The sequence below is a fragment of the Thunnus maccoyii genome, chromosome 20 (assembly GCF_910596095.1).
Source record: "Thunnus maccoyii chromosome 20, fThuMac1.1, whole genome shotgun sequence".
NCBI lineage: Eukaryota > Metazoa > Chordata > Actinopteri > Scombriformes > Scombridae > Thunnus > Thunnus maccoyii.
The window spans coordinates 3,687,668-3,702,372 of NC_056552.1; the positions used below are offsets into that span (position 1 = coordinate 3,687,668).

General features: G+C 40.7%; 2 protein-coding genes across 6 annotated transcripts in view; one reads left to right on the plus strand and one right to left on the minus strand.

Moving 5' to 3' along the window:
* The window catches only part of c20h10orf88 (chromosome 20 C10orf88 homolog), a 31,998-nt gene extending 25,950 nt beyond the window's left edge, over window positions 1-6,048 (minus strand). For 2 of the 3 annotated variants that reach the window (XM_042396788.1, XM_042396786.1), the window contains exons 1-8: window positions 5,962-6,048; window positions 4,694-4,864; window positions 4,382-4,579; window positions 3,623-3,692; window positions 3,315-3,506; window positions 2,706-2,828; window positions 2,334-2,439; window positions 1,723-1,936 (exon numbers count right to left, since the gene is read on the minus strand). In XM_042396788.1, the coding sequence (XP_042252722.1) occupies window positions 1,723-1,936; window positions 2,334-2,439; window positions 2,706-2,828; window positions 3,315-3,506; window positions 3,623-3,692; window positions 4,382-4,579; window positions 4,694-4,842 (1,052 nt within the window). In that variant the 5' untranslated portion in view covers window positions 4,843-4,864; window positions 5,962-6,048. The remainder of the gene's footprint in view (window positions 1-1,722; window positions 1,937-2,333; window positions 2,440-2,705; window positions 2,829-3,314; window positions 3,507-3,622; window positions 3,693-4,381; window positions 4,580-4,693; window positions 4,865-5,961) is intronic. The other variant, XM_042396787.1, reaches the window with a different exon arrangement.
* A 104-nt stretch (window positions 6,049-6,152) lies between these two features.
* Window positions 6,153-12,960, plus strand: asb3 (ankyrin repeat and SOCS box containing 3). Of its 3 annotated transcripts, none has more exons than XM_042396784.1 (10): window positions 6,153-6,234; window positions 7,134-7,338; window positions 8,338-8,511; window positions 8,599-8,711; window positions 9,270-9,402; window positions 9,585-9,762; window positions 10,911-11,129; window positions 11,220-11,522; window positions 12,032-12,165; window positions 12,256-12,960. In XM_042396784.1, exons 2-10 carry the CDS (start codon window positions 7,140-7,142, stop codon window positions 12,441-12,443), a joined length of 1,641 nt encoding a protein of 546 aa, XP_042252718.1. In that variant the 5' UTR covers window positions 6,153-6,234; window positions 7,134-7,139; the 3' UTR covers window positions 12,444-12,960. The 3 variants fall into 3 exon arrangements, with proteins under 3 accessions (XP_042252718.1, XP_042252716.1, XP_042252717.1); XM_042396782.1 differs by lacking the exon at window positions 6,153-6,234 and adding an exon at window positions 6,251-6,339; XM_042396783.1 differs by lacking the exon at window positions 6,153-6,234 and adding an exon at window positions 6,251-6,339 and having other exon boundaries at window positions 8,341-8,511.
* The last annotated feature ends 1,745 nt before the right edge of the window (window positions 12,961-14,705 follow it).

Here is a 14,705-nt window from a genome sequence, read left to right on the forward strand (position 1 = left end):
AAAGTACAACACTAAGCATAAAACACTCCAATAACAACTATATAACATCAGTTTAAAGATATCTTTTTGTTTTCTAGGATCTAATTCAGAGTTTTTCACTTTAAAGTCAGATATTTCATCCTGTGGCAAGAACACTGACGTGTTGTGGTGCAGACGTACCGCTGAGCTGCCGTCCTCTCCTCGATGTGGAGTCAGACTCAGCTGACGTTCCCTCTGTGCATCTCTCCTCTTGACAAAGAGCCTCATTTATCAAAACGGCGGTTTTGGCGCCGACTCACGGAGACATTTTTCAATCACGGAGCGAAACAAATGTCAGCTGTAGATTAAGTCAGCTGATACCGTCTCTCTGCATCGGTGTCGGCCAGAAGATTTCATTTATCAAAATGATCAGTTCTGGTGTAGTTTGCCAACGTTTTAATGATTCACACAAGCGAACAACGATGTTGATGAATGAACTCTCTTGTCTCCGTTCCAGCCTCCTCGCTGGACTGTTAACAACCAAAACCCCCATAATCCTTCTATAGCTGAGTGAATACTGTACCATGAAGCAGTAGGAAGTGTTTGGGGCGTCTGCGGACTTTCAACAAAAATGTCTCTTGCTGCGACCTCAGACAACCACAACTATTGTTCTATCAAATCAATGAGTCTCTGTTTCATCCACGCGCTCTGTTCCTCAACAACGTGACCTTGAGACAATAATGTGGCAGCAAAAACAATGTTTAAGAATGCTCACTGTTTCTGCTACACCATTTATATTTAATTAGGACTTAACAAGCTCAAATATTCAGTTTAGGGACATAAATCTACACATTAAGTATTTTTTTTTGAAGAAAAGACATCAGACAGTGTTCATCAGGAGAAATTGTTGCTCTTGCATCAAGTTCATATTCTCTCTCTGTGGCTGCAGGTCTGTTTAATTGCTGCAATTTACAATCATTCAATTATTTTCCATTATCGATTAAGCTGCAGATTATTTTCTTGCTTGAATCGATGAGTCGTTTGGCCTAAAATGTCAGAAAACGGTGAAAAATGTTGATCACTGTTTCCCCGAGATTAAATAAACTGGAAAATATTCACATTTTAAGAAGCTGAAACCTATCGCATGACATCTCTTGTACTGGAGGCGACTCTGTACTAGCGAGGCAATGAAAGAAGTATGACATTTGAAGTATGTTGTCGGCTAAAGCAGCAATTTGAAGTTTAGTTCAGTGTTGTAAGTGAGAGATTAAGATTAAAACAGCTTGAAAAACAAACTGTTGCTCCGTACGGGAGAAAGAAATCATCTTTTTCTCTTCTCTCTAAACAATTCATCATTTAAAACCCTTAACAGATGATTATTACAGGATAATACTAACACTATCTCTATTAATAGTGACATTAATAATATTATCATTATTATATAGTATTAGTATTAATTAAATATACTTTAGCATAGAAGTAATAGTATTTGTATACATGATTGAAATCTTCCATGTTTTAGTTTAGAGTTTGTCTGCAGTAGCTTCTTTCTGACACAAGGTGGAGCCACTGATAACAAATAAACAGCATGAAGCTACTTGTTGATGTAGAGTGATGGGATCAGATGTTAAACACGCATACGAGCGGTCGGAGTGATTTCATCCACCAGAAGAATCGACTGAATTCGGGTTATAATTTCTCCGAGCAGCTGGCGGCGAGTCGTTATTGAAACGACATCACTACCACACACTGAACTCAACTCACCACGAGCCATTTCTCAGCGTTTTCTCCTTCTCTGCCGCCGCTGCGGCGTCATCCAGTCTCAGCTGAGTCACCTGACCGCAAACGCTCTGGAGCATGGGCAGAAGCTCGGGGCCGTGTGTGCTCAACGCCTGGCCGTGTTCCTGCCCGTTAAGGAAGTGTGACATCATCTCCGCCAGCTGGGCGTGGCTCACCGGGCCTCCGCTCTCACCGCCCGCTAGAGACAGGAGACATTTGGTATTATTCTGGTTATTTATTTGAAGATTTTGAGCTTTCTATGGTGCATGACTAATGTTTTAAACCTTCATATGACGAGCGAGATGGATAATAACAGTCTGCAGGAGACACTTGTGGTTCAGATAAAATCTGTTTTCAAAATTCAGGTCAGTCTCAAAAAATTTAGACTCAGAGTTGCCTAAAAAAAGGACAACTTAGACATTTTTTTCTGATTAAATATCCAAAATACTGACACACGATTATGACAAATTGCAAGTTCTCTTATTACATAATGTTAAAGACATTTCTCCTCCATGTTGGGATTTTTCATGCGTCAGCACAAATGCCTGATTAAGTATTTTTTTCCTGAATCTGCACCAATTTTTACCAATCCTTACTTGAGTTCCTGGCGTTGACACTGGACATGGACATGTCTGAGGGGGAGGAAGACGAGGTAGAGCCGTTGGACGTCCCTCCGTTTTGAGCCGGTGAAACTGGAGGCTGCTGACACAGAAACACAAATCTCTCACTGGCATCAAGTTGACAGAAGACAAAGTGAGCTGAGCCAGTGCCCGTTAGTCCGTTTAATTTAACTTTTATCATGTTAAAGTTAAAACGAGGGATTTGGAATCATCTGTCAGTGATTGTAACTGTGGACTGAAAGCATTTTTCAGTCCATAGGATTCACTGTAAACCCACAGAACCTACTGATAAAATCAAAAGTGGATGCTGCTAAAGTAAAAAAAAAACAGCCCAGATAATACTGCTACCCTGGAGTCTGCAGGCTCGTTCCTGAGAGCTGCTGGGGAGATGTTGGCTCCTCGAGCCAGGGCGGAAAAAGCTCCACCGCCCATCAGGAGAGGTAGGAGGCCGTCCAGAGAGCCCGTCTGGTTCTGAATAAGAAAGAGAAACACACACCGATAGATGACATTTCTTGTGCAGCTTCCTGTTTGGGTTCATCTTTGTGAGTTAAACACTGAATGGAGCAGTTCTTGTTTTAAAGGACATTTTGGATACTCAGGATGTCAAAAAGCATGACATTAATGAAGACAAACACTGAGGAAACATGCTCATGGTTGTTCCTCTTATCCTAAAAGGTTGCTGTTCAGCAGGCAGCTCCCACATCTCAAATGTATGCATGAATATTTTAAGACAGTTTTAAAACAGTCCATGTTTCAAGTACTGAAGATGGATAAGCAATCTAAAACTTTACGGCACACTTTGAAAAACTAATCAAATGCAAGGAAGTAGCAGTTTATGGAGTTACAACATGTAATTCATCAATATAGTCCTTTAAGTCATGTCATTGTTGTTGTAGTCACCCCCCATCACCTGCAGGGGGCGATAAAGCTGATAACTTGCAGCTCCTTTGCTCCCACCTTCTGCTGGAAGTGCACCATCTCCATGAGGTTCTGGGCTCCGGGCGAGAGGCTCGTCCCCATCTCGTCGACCAGACTCTGCACCTGCCGCATGTCGATGCCGGGGCAGCGGGCCGCGCAGGGCTGCAGCGGCTGAAGGCCCACGAGAATCCGACACACAGAAACACTGCTTCTACCGGCCAGGGAGAGCAGCTGGGAGACGGAAGACAGAAGCAGCTGATTAAACTAACTCTGATAGATGTCAAAAGCTAAGATATATGACAACAATACAGCTGCTTTGTGCAAGGACTGAACCTGAATAAGCTCACCTTCACTTCACAGGCTGAGGATGGATCCTCGAGGATCAGCTGTTTCCTGTAGAAAGGCCCTCTGTCTGCGCTGTGAGCAGAAAAGAGAGGAGACAACATCAACATCCCATCAAATATTAATCAAAACTTTATCAGTGTCAACTCCATAATGTCCATAACATTTATACAGGCCAAAGCCACAAATTTGCTGAAGTTTTTAGACCATATGACACCTTCTATCCATAGATCCTCTGTTCTTTTGACATAGCTTTTATGGCAAGTTAAGAAACACATGATGGGGTTGATATGAGAACAAAGATCCATTAACTGGTGACTCTAAAATGTGTGTGTGAATGTGAGTGTGACTGGTATTTCTCTATGTATCAGCCTTATGATTGACTGGCAACCCGATGTCAGCTGGGATTGGCTCCAGCTAGTGGGCGGACGCTCTATTGTTCAGTAGATACTTGAAATTTTCAAAAAAGCTGCATTATCAGCTCTTTTCCTGTCCCCATGAACGCCACAGAGGCTTCTTTTTGTAGTATTTTCTTCTATTAATTGTTTAAAATGTGTAATCCTTGCGCATATGTCAACCTGTATAATCCTAACTGGAGACATCACAAGCTAATTTAGTGAAACCAGTTAGTGCCAAGTCATGCCTAAAAAAAGCAAGAATGCCATCAATAATTTTCTGAGTCCTGATAAATTTCACAAAACAAATGAAGTAAAAGCTTGCAGAACATGCAGCCCAAGTGATGATAAGTGTTTGTGCGTATGTACCCGTCTGGCTGGACGCTGTTGTCCTTCTCGCCCCGTACCGTTCCACAGTATTCTCCGGTCTGGTTGTACACTTCCATGGTTCGAGCTTCGCTGACGAGCAGCAGGCGGCGGATGGCTGCGGGGGAGCCGGGTCTGCAGTGGAGCATCAGGACACAGGGAGACCCTTCCTCCGTCTGCTCCAACAGCACTGGGTCTCCTCTGAGAGAGAGAGAGAAAGAGATTAGTGTTAAAGGTGTCGATCACTAACAGTAGATCTGTGATCAGCGCTTCCATGTAAAGCTTTACAAAAACTATCAACATAAAGCTTCATACCGATGTGTCTCGTCTCCCTCTGGCTGACTGAGTTCCTCTTCATCATCGTCTTTGTTACTGATGTTAACAGGGAGCAGAACGTCAGCCAGGTGACGTCCCGGAGCCTGACAGACCCAAGCAGCTCCGCTCTTCACAGAAATGTCCACCATGATGCTGCTGAGGGACGGTAACCTACAAGTTAGGACACAAGGTAGGAAACAATTTAGGAGAATGAATGAGAACGAGTTAGAAGAAAGACCAGGCTGAATGAAGATAAATAAAAGATAAGTTAGGGGACGATGTAGGAGATACGACTGGAGACAATTTAGGGGAAAGTATCAAGTTAGAAGACATGTTTGGAAAAAAAAACTAAACAAATCAGGACCAATACAGCAATGTATTATGAGCTGGATGTAGTTAAAGTATTGCAGTAAAAGTACATAAGTATTATGAGCTTGATGTAGTTAAAGTATTGCAGTAAAAGTAGTGGTTTGGTCCCTCTGACTGATATATTATTATATATGACATCATTAGATTATTAATAGTGAAGCATCAGTGTTAGAGCAGCATGTTACTGTTGTAGCTGCTGGAGGTGGAGCTAGTTTACACTACTTTATATACAGTTAGCTAGTTTAGTCCAGTGGTTCCCAACCTAGGGGTCAGGCCCCTCCAAAGGGTCAGCAGATAAATCTGAGGGGTCGTGAGATGATTAATGGGAGAGGAAAGAAGAAAAAACAAAGTTCTGATACACAAATCTGTTTTCAGATTTTGGACTTTTTCTCTAATCTTTGATTTTTGCAGAAATATTGAATCATTTGAACATTTATTGAAATGAAAGCATGTGAGAAGTTTAGAGGGAAAAATCACTATTTGGTGGAGCTGTTAACAACTCATAGACATGTGAAATGTGACCCCGACTACACACTGCTTTTTGTAAGACGTCAAAAGCCAAAAAGGTTGGAAACCACTGGTTTCATAGAAAGTACAATATTTCCCACTGAAATGTAGTGGAGTGGAAGTATAAAGTAGCATCAAATGGAAATACTCAAGTAAAGTACAAGTACCTCAAAATTGTAACGTAACTTAATTACTTTCCAACACTCATGTATAGTGAATGAAAGAAAGCATTAGACAGCTGTGTGACGTGGGGATGTTTTGACTACTATTGCTTCATGTAGAGATGGATGAAGAATATTATTTTTAACGTTTGACGTAAAACAACATGTATTTGCTACAACAGCAGTAACTGCAGCTTGCTAACATAACGTTGCTGCTCAGATTTAAATTACCTTCAAATCCCTTCGGCTGAAACCGTTATTTAGCTCGTCTTCCTCGGGTTTCTGAATTTGCGTCTTCGCATTTCTTCGGGCGTGTTTAATAAAACGATGTCTGAACTTGATTCGCGGCTATAAATGAAAATAAAACTGAATTTCTGACTCGATTTAGCCGCAGCATCGAACTACAGCTGCCATGACGTCATCAACGGCAGCAGCACGCGACGCGGGTGTTTGTGGTGGTTCGACGTCATTAAACAGCGCCTGGTGAGACTTGACATCATTTGGGTAAATAAGCATTTTATTTGAGTTAAACCCCCCAAAAAGCAGACATTTTTTTATATAATAATTGTATTCCGTATTACGTAAAAGTACATGACGTTTTCTACGTGTGTAAGTGTGACTTGCTACGTCGTCAATGAACAGCGTTGTTGTGTTTTTATGTCTTGTTTCTTTTTATGTTTCTGTTAATCAACATCACGGTAAACAATATTATGACGATAATCATTAGGGTGTCCTAAAATCGTACTAATAGTGCTAAAATACAGTTAAAAGACTTCACACAACGACCACTTTGGATGTTATTCACTGAACACTGGTCTGTATGTTGCAGCTTTGTTGGACTCTGCATAACAAATAACATCAAAACCAGTTTAAACTAAAGCAGGCTGTTCAACGTTGAAGACAGTTAACTGGAGATCTCATTAAATGTAGCTCAGTGTCTCCAAGATTCATGAATTTTTCCTGATGAAATCGATTTCTGGAGTGCAAGAACGTTAAAGAGTGTGTTATCTGCTGGATGTTAATTTTAAAAGGCAGATACATAACGACAGTTATACTGGGCTCCTACAGGCCACCAGCTCTGAAACAGCAGCAAAGCTGTGTGTGATCTTGACGCAGGGAGTCAGCTGTCTCTCTCTCAGTGAACTTTACAACTAAACACCTGTAAGTTAGCCACACTTCAGGGGTTGATGGCTAATGTTGACAGGAGACAGGAGCCTGGTCCTCCGTGCTGTGGTCATTCTGTCTCTGTTTGACCAGTTGAAAGTGCCTTCCTACTGCTAATGAAGGCAGAATCACAGCTCTGTGTTCACTGTATCCCTTGAAAACTGTGTATAAACCTCTACAGCTTGGTAGACAAATACTGGCATAATTCAAGGCTCTAACTCTTTTTTTTTTTCCTGCAGGAGGAAATGGACTTTACAGAGTGCTACGGGGACACTGTCTCCAGTGTTGCTGCTGCAGCTCGTTCAGGCTGTAGGAAGAGGGTGAGGAGGCTGATGAAGAGAGGCTTCAGTGCAGACTGTCGAGACAACCGCGGCTGGAACGCCCTGCATGAGGCGGCAGCCGCTGGCAGTCAGGGTTGTGTGCAGGAAATTCTCTCAGCTGTCGGTAAGAAAGTGTCTCAAACAACTCAGAGTTGTAGTTTGGCTTCTTTATAAATTAAAAAAATGAAAATAAATTTATGAATGATCATATTTTTGATTCTTTGTTCCTAAAGCTCAAGGTGACGTATTCAAGTGTCTTGTTTCGTCCCAACAGTCCACAACCCAAATATATTCAGTTTATGGTCATAGAAGACTAAAGAAACCAGAAAATATTCACATTTGAGAAGCTGGAATCAGAGAACTTTTTTTTTTCTTTTAAAACAACTCAAAACGATTAATTCATTTTCCAAATAGTTGCAGGTTAATTTTCTGTGGATTAACTAATTGATTAATCGACTCATCGTTGCAGCTCTATAACTGTGATATATTTCATTATACAGTTTCCAGGACTGTTGACCTCAAAGTCTAAAGTTTATCATAAGGATGCATTGATTATTTCATCTTTAAGATGTTAGATGATGGTGGCAAAGTCCAAGGTGACATCTTCAAAATGGACTGGGGCTACAATTAATGGTTGTTTCTCTATAGATTCATCTTTAAGTCTATAAAATGAAAGGACAGAAGTGAAGTGATCTGATGTAAAATTATGTAAAAAAAATCAGCAAATTCTCATTTTTTAGAAGATGTAAGCAGAAAATGTTTTGCAATTTTCCTAAATAAGTTGAGGACATAAACAACTAATTTTCTGCCAATCAACTAATTCATAATAATAGATTCAGCACTAAATGGGAACAACAGTCCAAAATGCATCCAAACATTTTAAATTATAGTGGTATAAAACAGAGAGAAGCAGATAATTCTTGCATTTGTGAAAATGATATGCATTTTTTTCTTGATGAATGATTTAAACAATTATGAAAATAGTTGTTGATTAGTTTCCTAATCAATTAATCAACTAATCATTTCATCAGGAGAAGTTAATCAAGTTTTCTTTTCCATCAAATATGAGATTCAGCTTCTCTAAACATAACCATTGTTGTTCTTTTATCTTCCTGACTGTTAGCAGCGGGTTCCTCCTCCGGCTGCCGAGCGTATGTGAACTCTTTGACACATGAGGGGGAGTCTGCCTGTTACCTGGCAGCACAGCGTGGAAACCTGGCAGTAGTCCGTCTCCTCCTGAAAGCACATGCCAACATCAACCAGCTAACCAACGACCTGTCCTGTCCTCTCTATGCAGGTATAACACACACACGCACACACACAAAACACAACACTCAACAGTTCTGTCTGCAATATTTATCAGCTACTTATTGTTTTCCAACAGCTGTAGACGGCGGGCACAAAGAGGTTGTAGAGCTGCTGGTCGGTAAAGGTGCAGAGGTCAACAGAACACACACTGCATCCTGCTGGACCTGCCTTCATCAAGCTGTTTATAAGGTGATCATTGAAACTCACAAACACACACACACATACACTAGGGGTGTGCCCAAATACAAATACATTATTCGGCAAAGCACAAATAGTGAATATTTGTTTCATACACATATTTCAAAAATTATTTGTTTTCAGGAAGAAAAATAAAACATGTCAAATGCAGGTCGGTTACATCGCTATCTCAGTGTCTCTCCTCTGCTCCGCTGTGACGTCTATCAGCAGGTCTCAGTGAGGGGAGTCACATCCACCTGCTACATGACGCACATTTCGTAATTTGGACATCTGGGGGAGTGTTCCCCAGAGATAAAGCTGAGCTACTGACACACGCTTCACTAACACTTATTGTAACACTTTAATTTTCTGAAATTAAAAGTGTAATAAAACAAAAACAGGATTTTTAAGCCTCTTTCCACTTTTATTTGAATACAAATACAAATAATTTTACTGCCTCAACAAATACAGATACAAATACAAATACTGGGCTCTCTGCACATCCCTAACATACACGACTCTGTGAGGTGTATCCGAACCAGTAACCAACACAGTCTTTTACTCCCTAAGGGTCACAGTGAAATCGTGCGCATGCTGGTTAACGTGTGCAACCTGGAGGCAGTTGACGACCACAAGATCTCCCCTCTGTTTGTGGCTTCACAGTATGGACAGCAGGAATGTCTGGAGATCCTTGTTCATGCTGGTGAATATTTTTTTTTTCCATATATGTGTGTGTGTGCATTGATTAGCGACTCGGTTGATATCCCATACATTGATTTTCTTGTGTCTGTGCTTCCTTTTCCATTGATAACACACCTCTCTTAAACCACTAATCAAGTCAAACGACAAGCATAATGAGATGTTTGATTTGGTTTTTGACTTTAGGTGCCGACGTGAACACCCAGGCAGCTGACCTGGCCACACCGCTGCTGATTGCGTCTCAGGAAGGCCACCAGGCTTGTGTGGATTTTTTGTTGGATCATGGTGCAGATCCTAACATAACCTGTAGCCAAGAATGGCCCCAGCTGCCCATCCATGCAGCTGCTGAGTTCGGCCATAGCGGGTACTGACTCATAACTCGTCTTTATTGATAGTTTTGTAAAGGCTGTTACCCTTTAAGAAGAAGAAATATCTATTTGTAGAGCTGCAACAATTCGATCGACATAAAATTCATTGGCAACTATTTTGAAGTTGCTTTAATCATTTTTAGGGCTGCAATTAATTATTATTTTCATTATCGTTTAATTTGTTGATTATTTTCTTGACTAATGGATTAGTCAGTTGGTCTATGAAATGTCAGAGGATGGTGAAAAATGTTGATTATTGTTTCCCAAAGTGACGTCCTCAAATGTCTTCCTTTGTCCCGACCAACAGTCCACAAACCAGACTAAAGAAACCAGAAAATATTCATATTTGAGAAGCTGGAATCAGAGAACTTGGACATTTTTTCTCATTTTTTTCTAAAAAAAAAAAAGAAAGAAAAAGACTCAAAACAATGAACTGCTTGTTAAATTTGTAGTTTATTCATTTTCTGTCAATCGACTAATCGATTAATCAATTAATTGTTGCAGTTCTAATCATTTTTCAAGCAAAAACGGTTGATATGTTCTGGTTTCAGCTTCTCAAATGTGACAATTTGCTGTTTTTCATTGTCATAATTAACATTGAATCAAATATCTGAAGCAAACTGAAGAAATCACCTCGTCCTCTAAGAAATTTTAAATACATTTTTTTCACTATTTGTTAAACATTTCATAGACTAAACGATTCATGGAGACAATAATCGTTAGTTGCAGCCAAATCTGCTTGCTCATCACATGTTGCAGTGATTCATGAACTGTTGAGAAGAGTGTTTGTACTTTCACAGATTATTTCATTCTAATAATTGAAGACATAAAATACCATCTCTAGGAACAATAAAAAGAAAGATTAGAGGTACAGTAGTCTGACAAAATATACAATTCTGTGGGCAGAAATGTTTTTTGTCTTTTCTTTTTCTCTCATTTTTCTTTTCTAACCTAAAAGAAAGATGTTCAGAACAGAGAAAATAAGTGCATCTAAATGACTGAAATTAATCAACCACAAGAACTGTCCATTAATTTACTGTTTATCACCTAATCGTCATCCACTAATCTAATAATCATCATAATCTGATTACAAATACATTGTACCATTATTTTACCTCAACCCTCTGTGATTGTATAAACCCAGTGTCCTGAGGAGGCTGATAGCCGTTACAGATCGTGTGTGTGACCGCGGCGACGGCAGGGTGAGTCCGCTCTACGTCGCTGTCCATGGCCATCAGAGCAACAGCGTCAAGCTGCTCTTAAAGGAAGGTTACAGCCCAGACGCCCAGGATTGCACACACATCTTGGGCCTCCGATCACCGCTCTCATTCGCCTTGTGTTGTTCATCCAACAAACCGTATAGGTATGTAAAAAAAAAAAAGCCGATTTAAGCGCCTCAGGCACTCACGCAACAGAAATGTTTGTTCCTAAATATGGTTAAAATCTCTTCCAGTGAATCAGCGAGGTTGCTGATAGCTGCGGGAGCGAGTTTGATGGAGGAGGACTGGATTCACGCCTTGGCCATTGACAAAACAGACCTGCTGCAGCTGATACTCGAGCACAGATGGGTCCCTCGACAGGAGCGTTTAATCGGGGACTCTTCTCTACCGAGTCATGAAGGGAAAACGGCTTTAAAGCTGCAGGAACTGAGAGAGCTGCTCAGTGTGGCACTAAACCAGGCGCATTTTGCCGCCTGCTGGCTTCCTCTGCTGCTAAAGGCCGGACTGGAACCATCTTTGCTGCTTCAGCCCGTCATGTACGTCTCTTCTCTCACTTTTTCATGCTTTGGTCAAAGATCAGATGATTTTAGTGTGACGGTTTGACTTGACTTTTATTAGGTGCCAGCGAGGTGTCTCTCCTGGAATTTAAGATTTTGTCTGTCAGGTTTTTGGGTTATTTTGTATATTTTAAATGGTTCAGTCAACCCTCACAAAGGATGCAAGATAAGCAACACTACTTAAATGTAAAACCCTACACACTGATTGAACATAACTCATACGAACCCAACAAGAACAACACAAACACAAAATCTAAGAGCAAAAAATATTCATGTACGTGAACACATTTTCACAACCCCCCAAAATCCCACAGTCTATAAAGAACAGTCCACAAAACCAAGAAATACTCCGGTTCAATTACATTTCCTACATAAAAAAAGAAAATTAAGTTCAGCTCAGTTCATTTTCGGTTTAAATAACAACCCAGAAAAAGGCCTTCAAATAGCAATAAATTGATCAATTTCTTTCTGTTCTCGATGCTTTCTAGGTTGGAACAAGCAGACGGTGAAGTGTTGAATTATCTGCTGGAGTTCGTAAACTGGGCGACTCTTTCTGCCCCTTTGAAACAAATTCTGTGTCGAAGACGGACGGAGAAGACCTGGAAACCATGTCCGCATTTTGGTAAAATGAAATAAAATATACACTTTAGATACGCTTCTACTGATCTGCAGTAAACTTTGAATAATAACTGTTTTTCTTCCCCCCTTCTAGACTCCGTTCCAAGTCTCTCCCACATCTGTCGGCTGCAGGTGAGGACAGTGTTGGGACCGGATCTACTGACGAGGACCGATGTGGTCCAGCAGCTCCCTGTGCCCTCACCACTTCATGGCTTCATCCAATTCAGAGACATCCAGGAAGCTTCCTTCACACACTCGTCGCCATCACCGCGTTTGAGTTGAATACAGGAAAACAACAACAGAGACATGTTTGATGACTCCTCAATATCCAGTTTTCCCTTTATGTTGCTTTGAGGTGCTTAAAATCATCTTAAATCACAGTTTCACATATTTATTCTGTATCAGCTTGTTTCAGCACCTCGGGAAGTTATATGATGTTTACATTGAGTGCAAGAATTCATGTTTTTATGACCATCAAATGGAAATATTTTTTCACTTGTTTTTTTTTTGGACACATTTCATCAAAATTCTGCATATTTTGTACCATTGAAAACTTTTGGATCACTAGAATTTAAAATGAGGTTCAAAAAGATTAACAGGCACTTTAAAAAACGACCAAACGATACTTCACCTGTTGCTTTCCGAATATCATTTCACTTATTTATGTGTTGTAATAAACTCCTGCTGCAAGTATTCACATTTGTCACTGGGCTGTTTTCTTCTTGTTTCTTCAGTTGGCTGTGAATACATCATGATGTATGTGAAGAGTTTAATAATAAAAAAATAACAATACATTTAATTTGTATTGCAGTTTTCATTCATAGTGAAACTCAGAGTGCTACAGTATTAATAACATAGAGCACAGGACATAAAGAAAACAGTAACAAGAGTTAAAAAAGCTTTACTGAATATAAATGTTTTTAGGCCTTTTTTTAAGAGAGATCAGGGTCTGTGCTGCCCTCAGATGGTTATAAAGGCTGTTCTATAAGTGTGCTGCAGCAGAGCAGAAGGCTCGATCCCCCGTGGTGCGGAGCTTAGTACTGGAGGAGCAAACTGTTGTCAGATCTGATGGTGTGGGTGGAGGTTTGTGGTGTGATCCGTTCCTGCACGTAGGGAGGCGCATGTCAGTTGATTGATTTGTATGTGAGAAGCAGAACTTTGTAGTCGAACCTGAAGGAGACGAGAAGCCAGTGCAATGAAAACAGAACTGGTGTAATATGTTGGTGTTTTCGCAGTCTCAGCAGGATCCTGGCAGCGCTGTTATGAACGTACTGGAGCTTCTGGATGCTCTTGCCAGGGATCCCTGTGAAGAGCGCATTGCAGTAGAACAGTCTTCAAGAGATAAAGGCACGGACGAGTTTCTCTGCATCTGACAGGGTCACAGAGAGGCAGAGTTTAGAGATGTTTTTGAGAGGTTTTGCATAGATGTCTTATATAGTCATCAAAAGTCAGCTGAGGGTCAAACCCAGATTTGTGCCTGGGGAGGACAGGGGGATGTTATAAAAAATTATGTTTACACTGTGTACGAGTGTTGCTATTTTATCTAGATCATGATGAATTGTTCCTGTCTTGTACTGCAACTCTGCAGCAGACTTATCAGCTAAGGTTAAAGGAAGTTCAGCATTATATTTTTAAAGAGGAAGATGTAGAAATTAAAATTCGTTGGAGAAGGATGAGACATGTCATCTGGACAGGAGAACTGAAAACAGACATGATGTTATCTATAAGTCTGTATTTTGATAGATTAAGAAAACTGTAACGCCCACTTAAGGTGTATAAAACCCTGTTATAAGTGCTCCACTGGGAGACTTTTTCTTTGTAAACTCATCCTGCGTGTTGCACTGCGAAACGCTCCTTCTCATACAAGAAAATAAATTCTGTTAAATTTTGATACTTCGGCTCCGGTCTCTATTGTTTAATGGTCATTAAGAAGAAATTTTTTTAACAGGGGATGTCCTGGCTGTCAAAGGTGAGATGAGGTATGACTGAATCTGGTGTGGAGTACAAATAAGGGGATCTTTAGTTTTGCTGCTGTTTAACTGGAGGAAATTTGTGCTTATCCAGGCTTTTATCTCCAAAAGACAGGTGCTGAGGTGTGACATGGCTGCAAAAGGGCTTGGGGTGGTTTTGATGGGTATGATCAGCATAGCATTGAAAAGACATCCTATGTCTGCTGATGACAAGTTCAAGGGGGAGCGTTTAGAAGGTAAACAGGATGGGGCCGAGAACCGATTCTTGGGGAACACCACAGGTGACAAGGAGCGACCTAGACCTGCATCCTCCCAGTCAGACATACTCAGTCCAACCGCAAAGGTAGACACTAGAGGACTGTTTTCACATTCATCTGCTGAAGGAGGAAAGTTTCTCTGAGCTCACTTTAAATCTGAGTGTAAGGAGCAGGATTTGTGACATAAGTTGGAAGCTAATCCTGGTCCAGTATGTAACTTACACAAGTGTGATGTTGAAACCTGAAGCCTCCAGTGCACAACCACAGAATGGACTTTTCAGTGAAAGACATCTTGTGTCCAGCAGCTGAACGTTTGA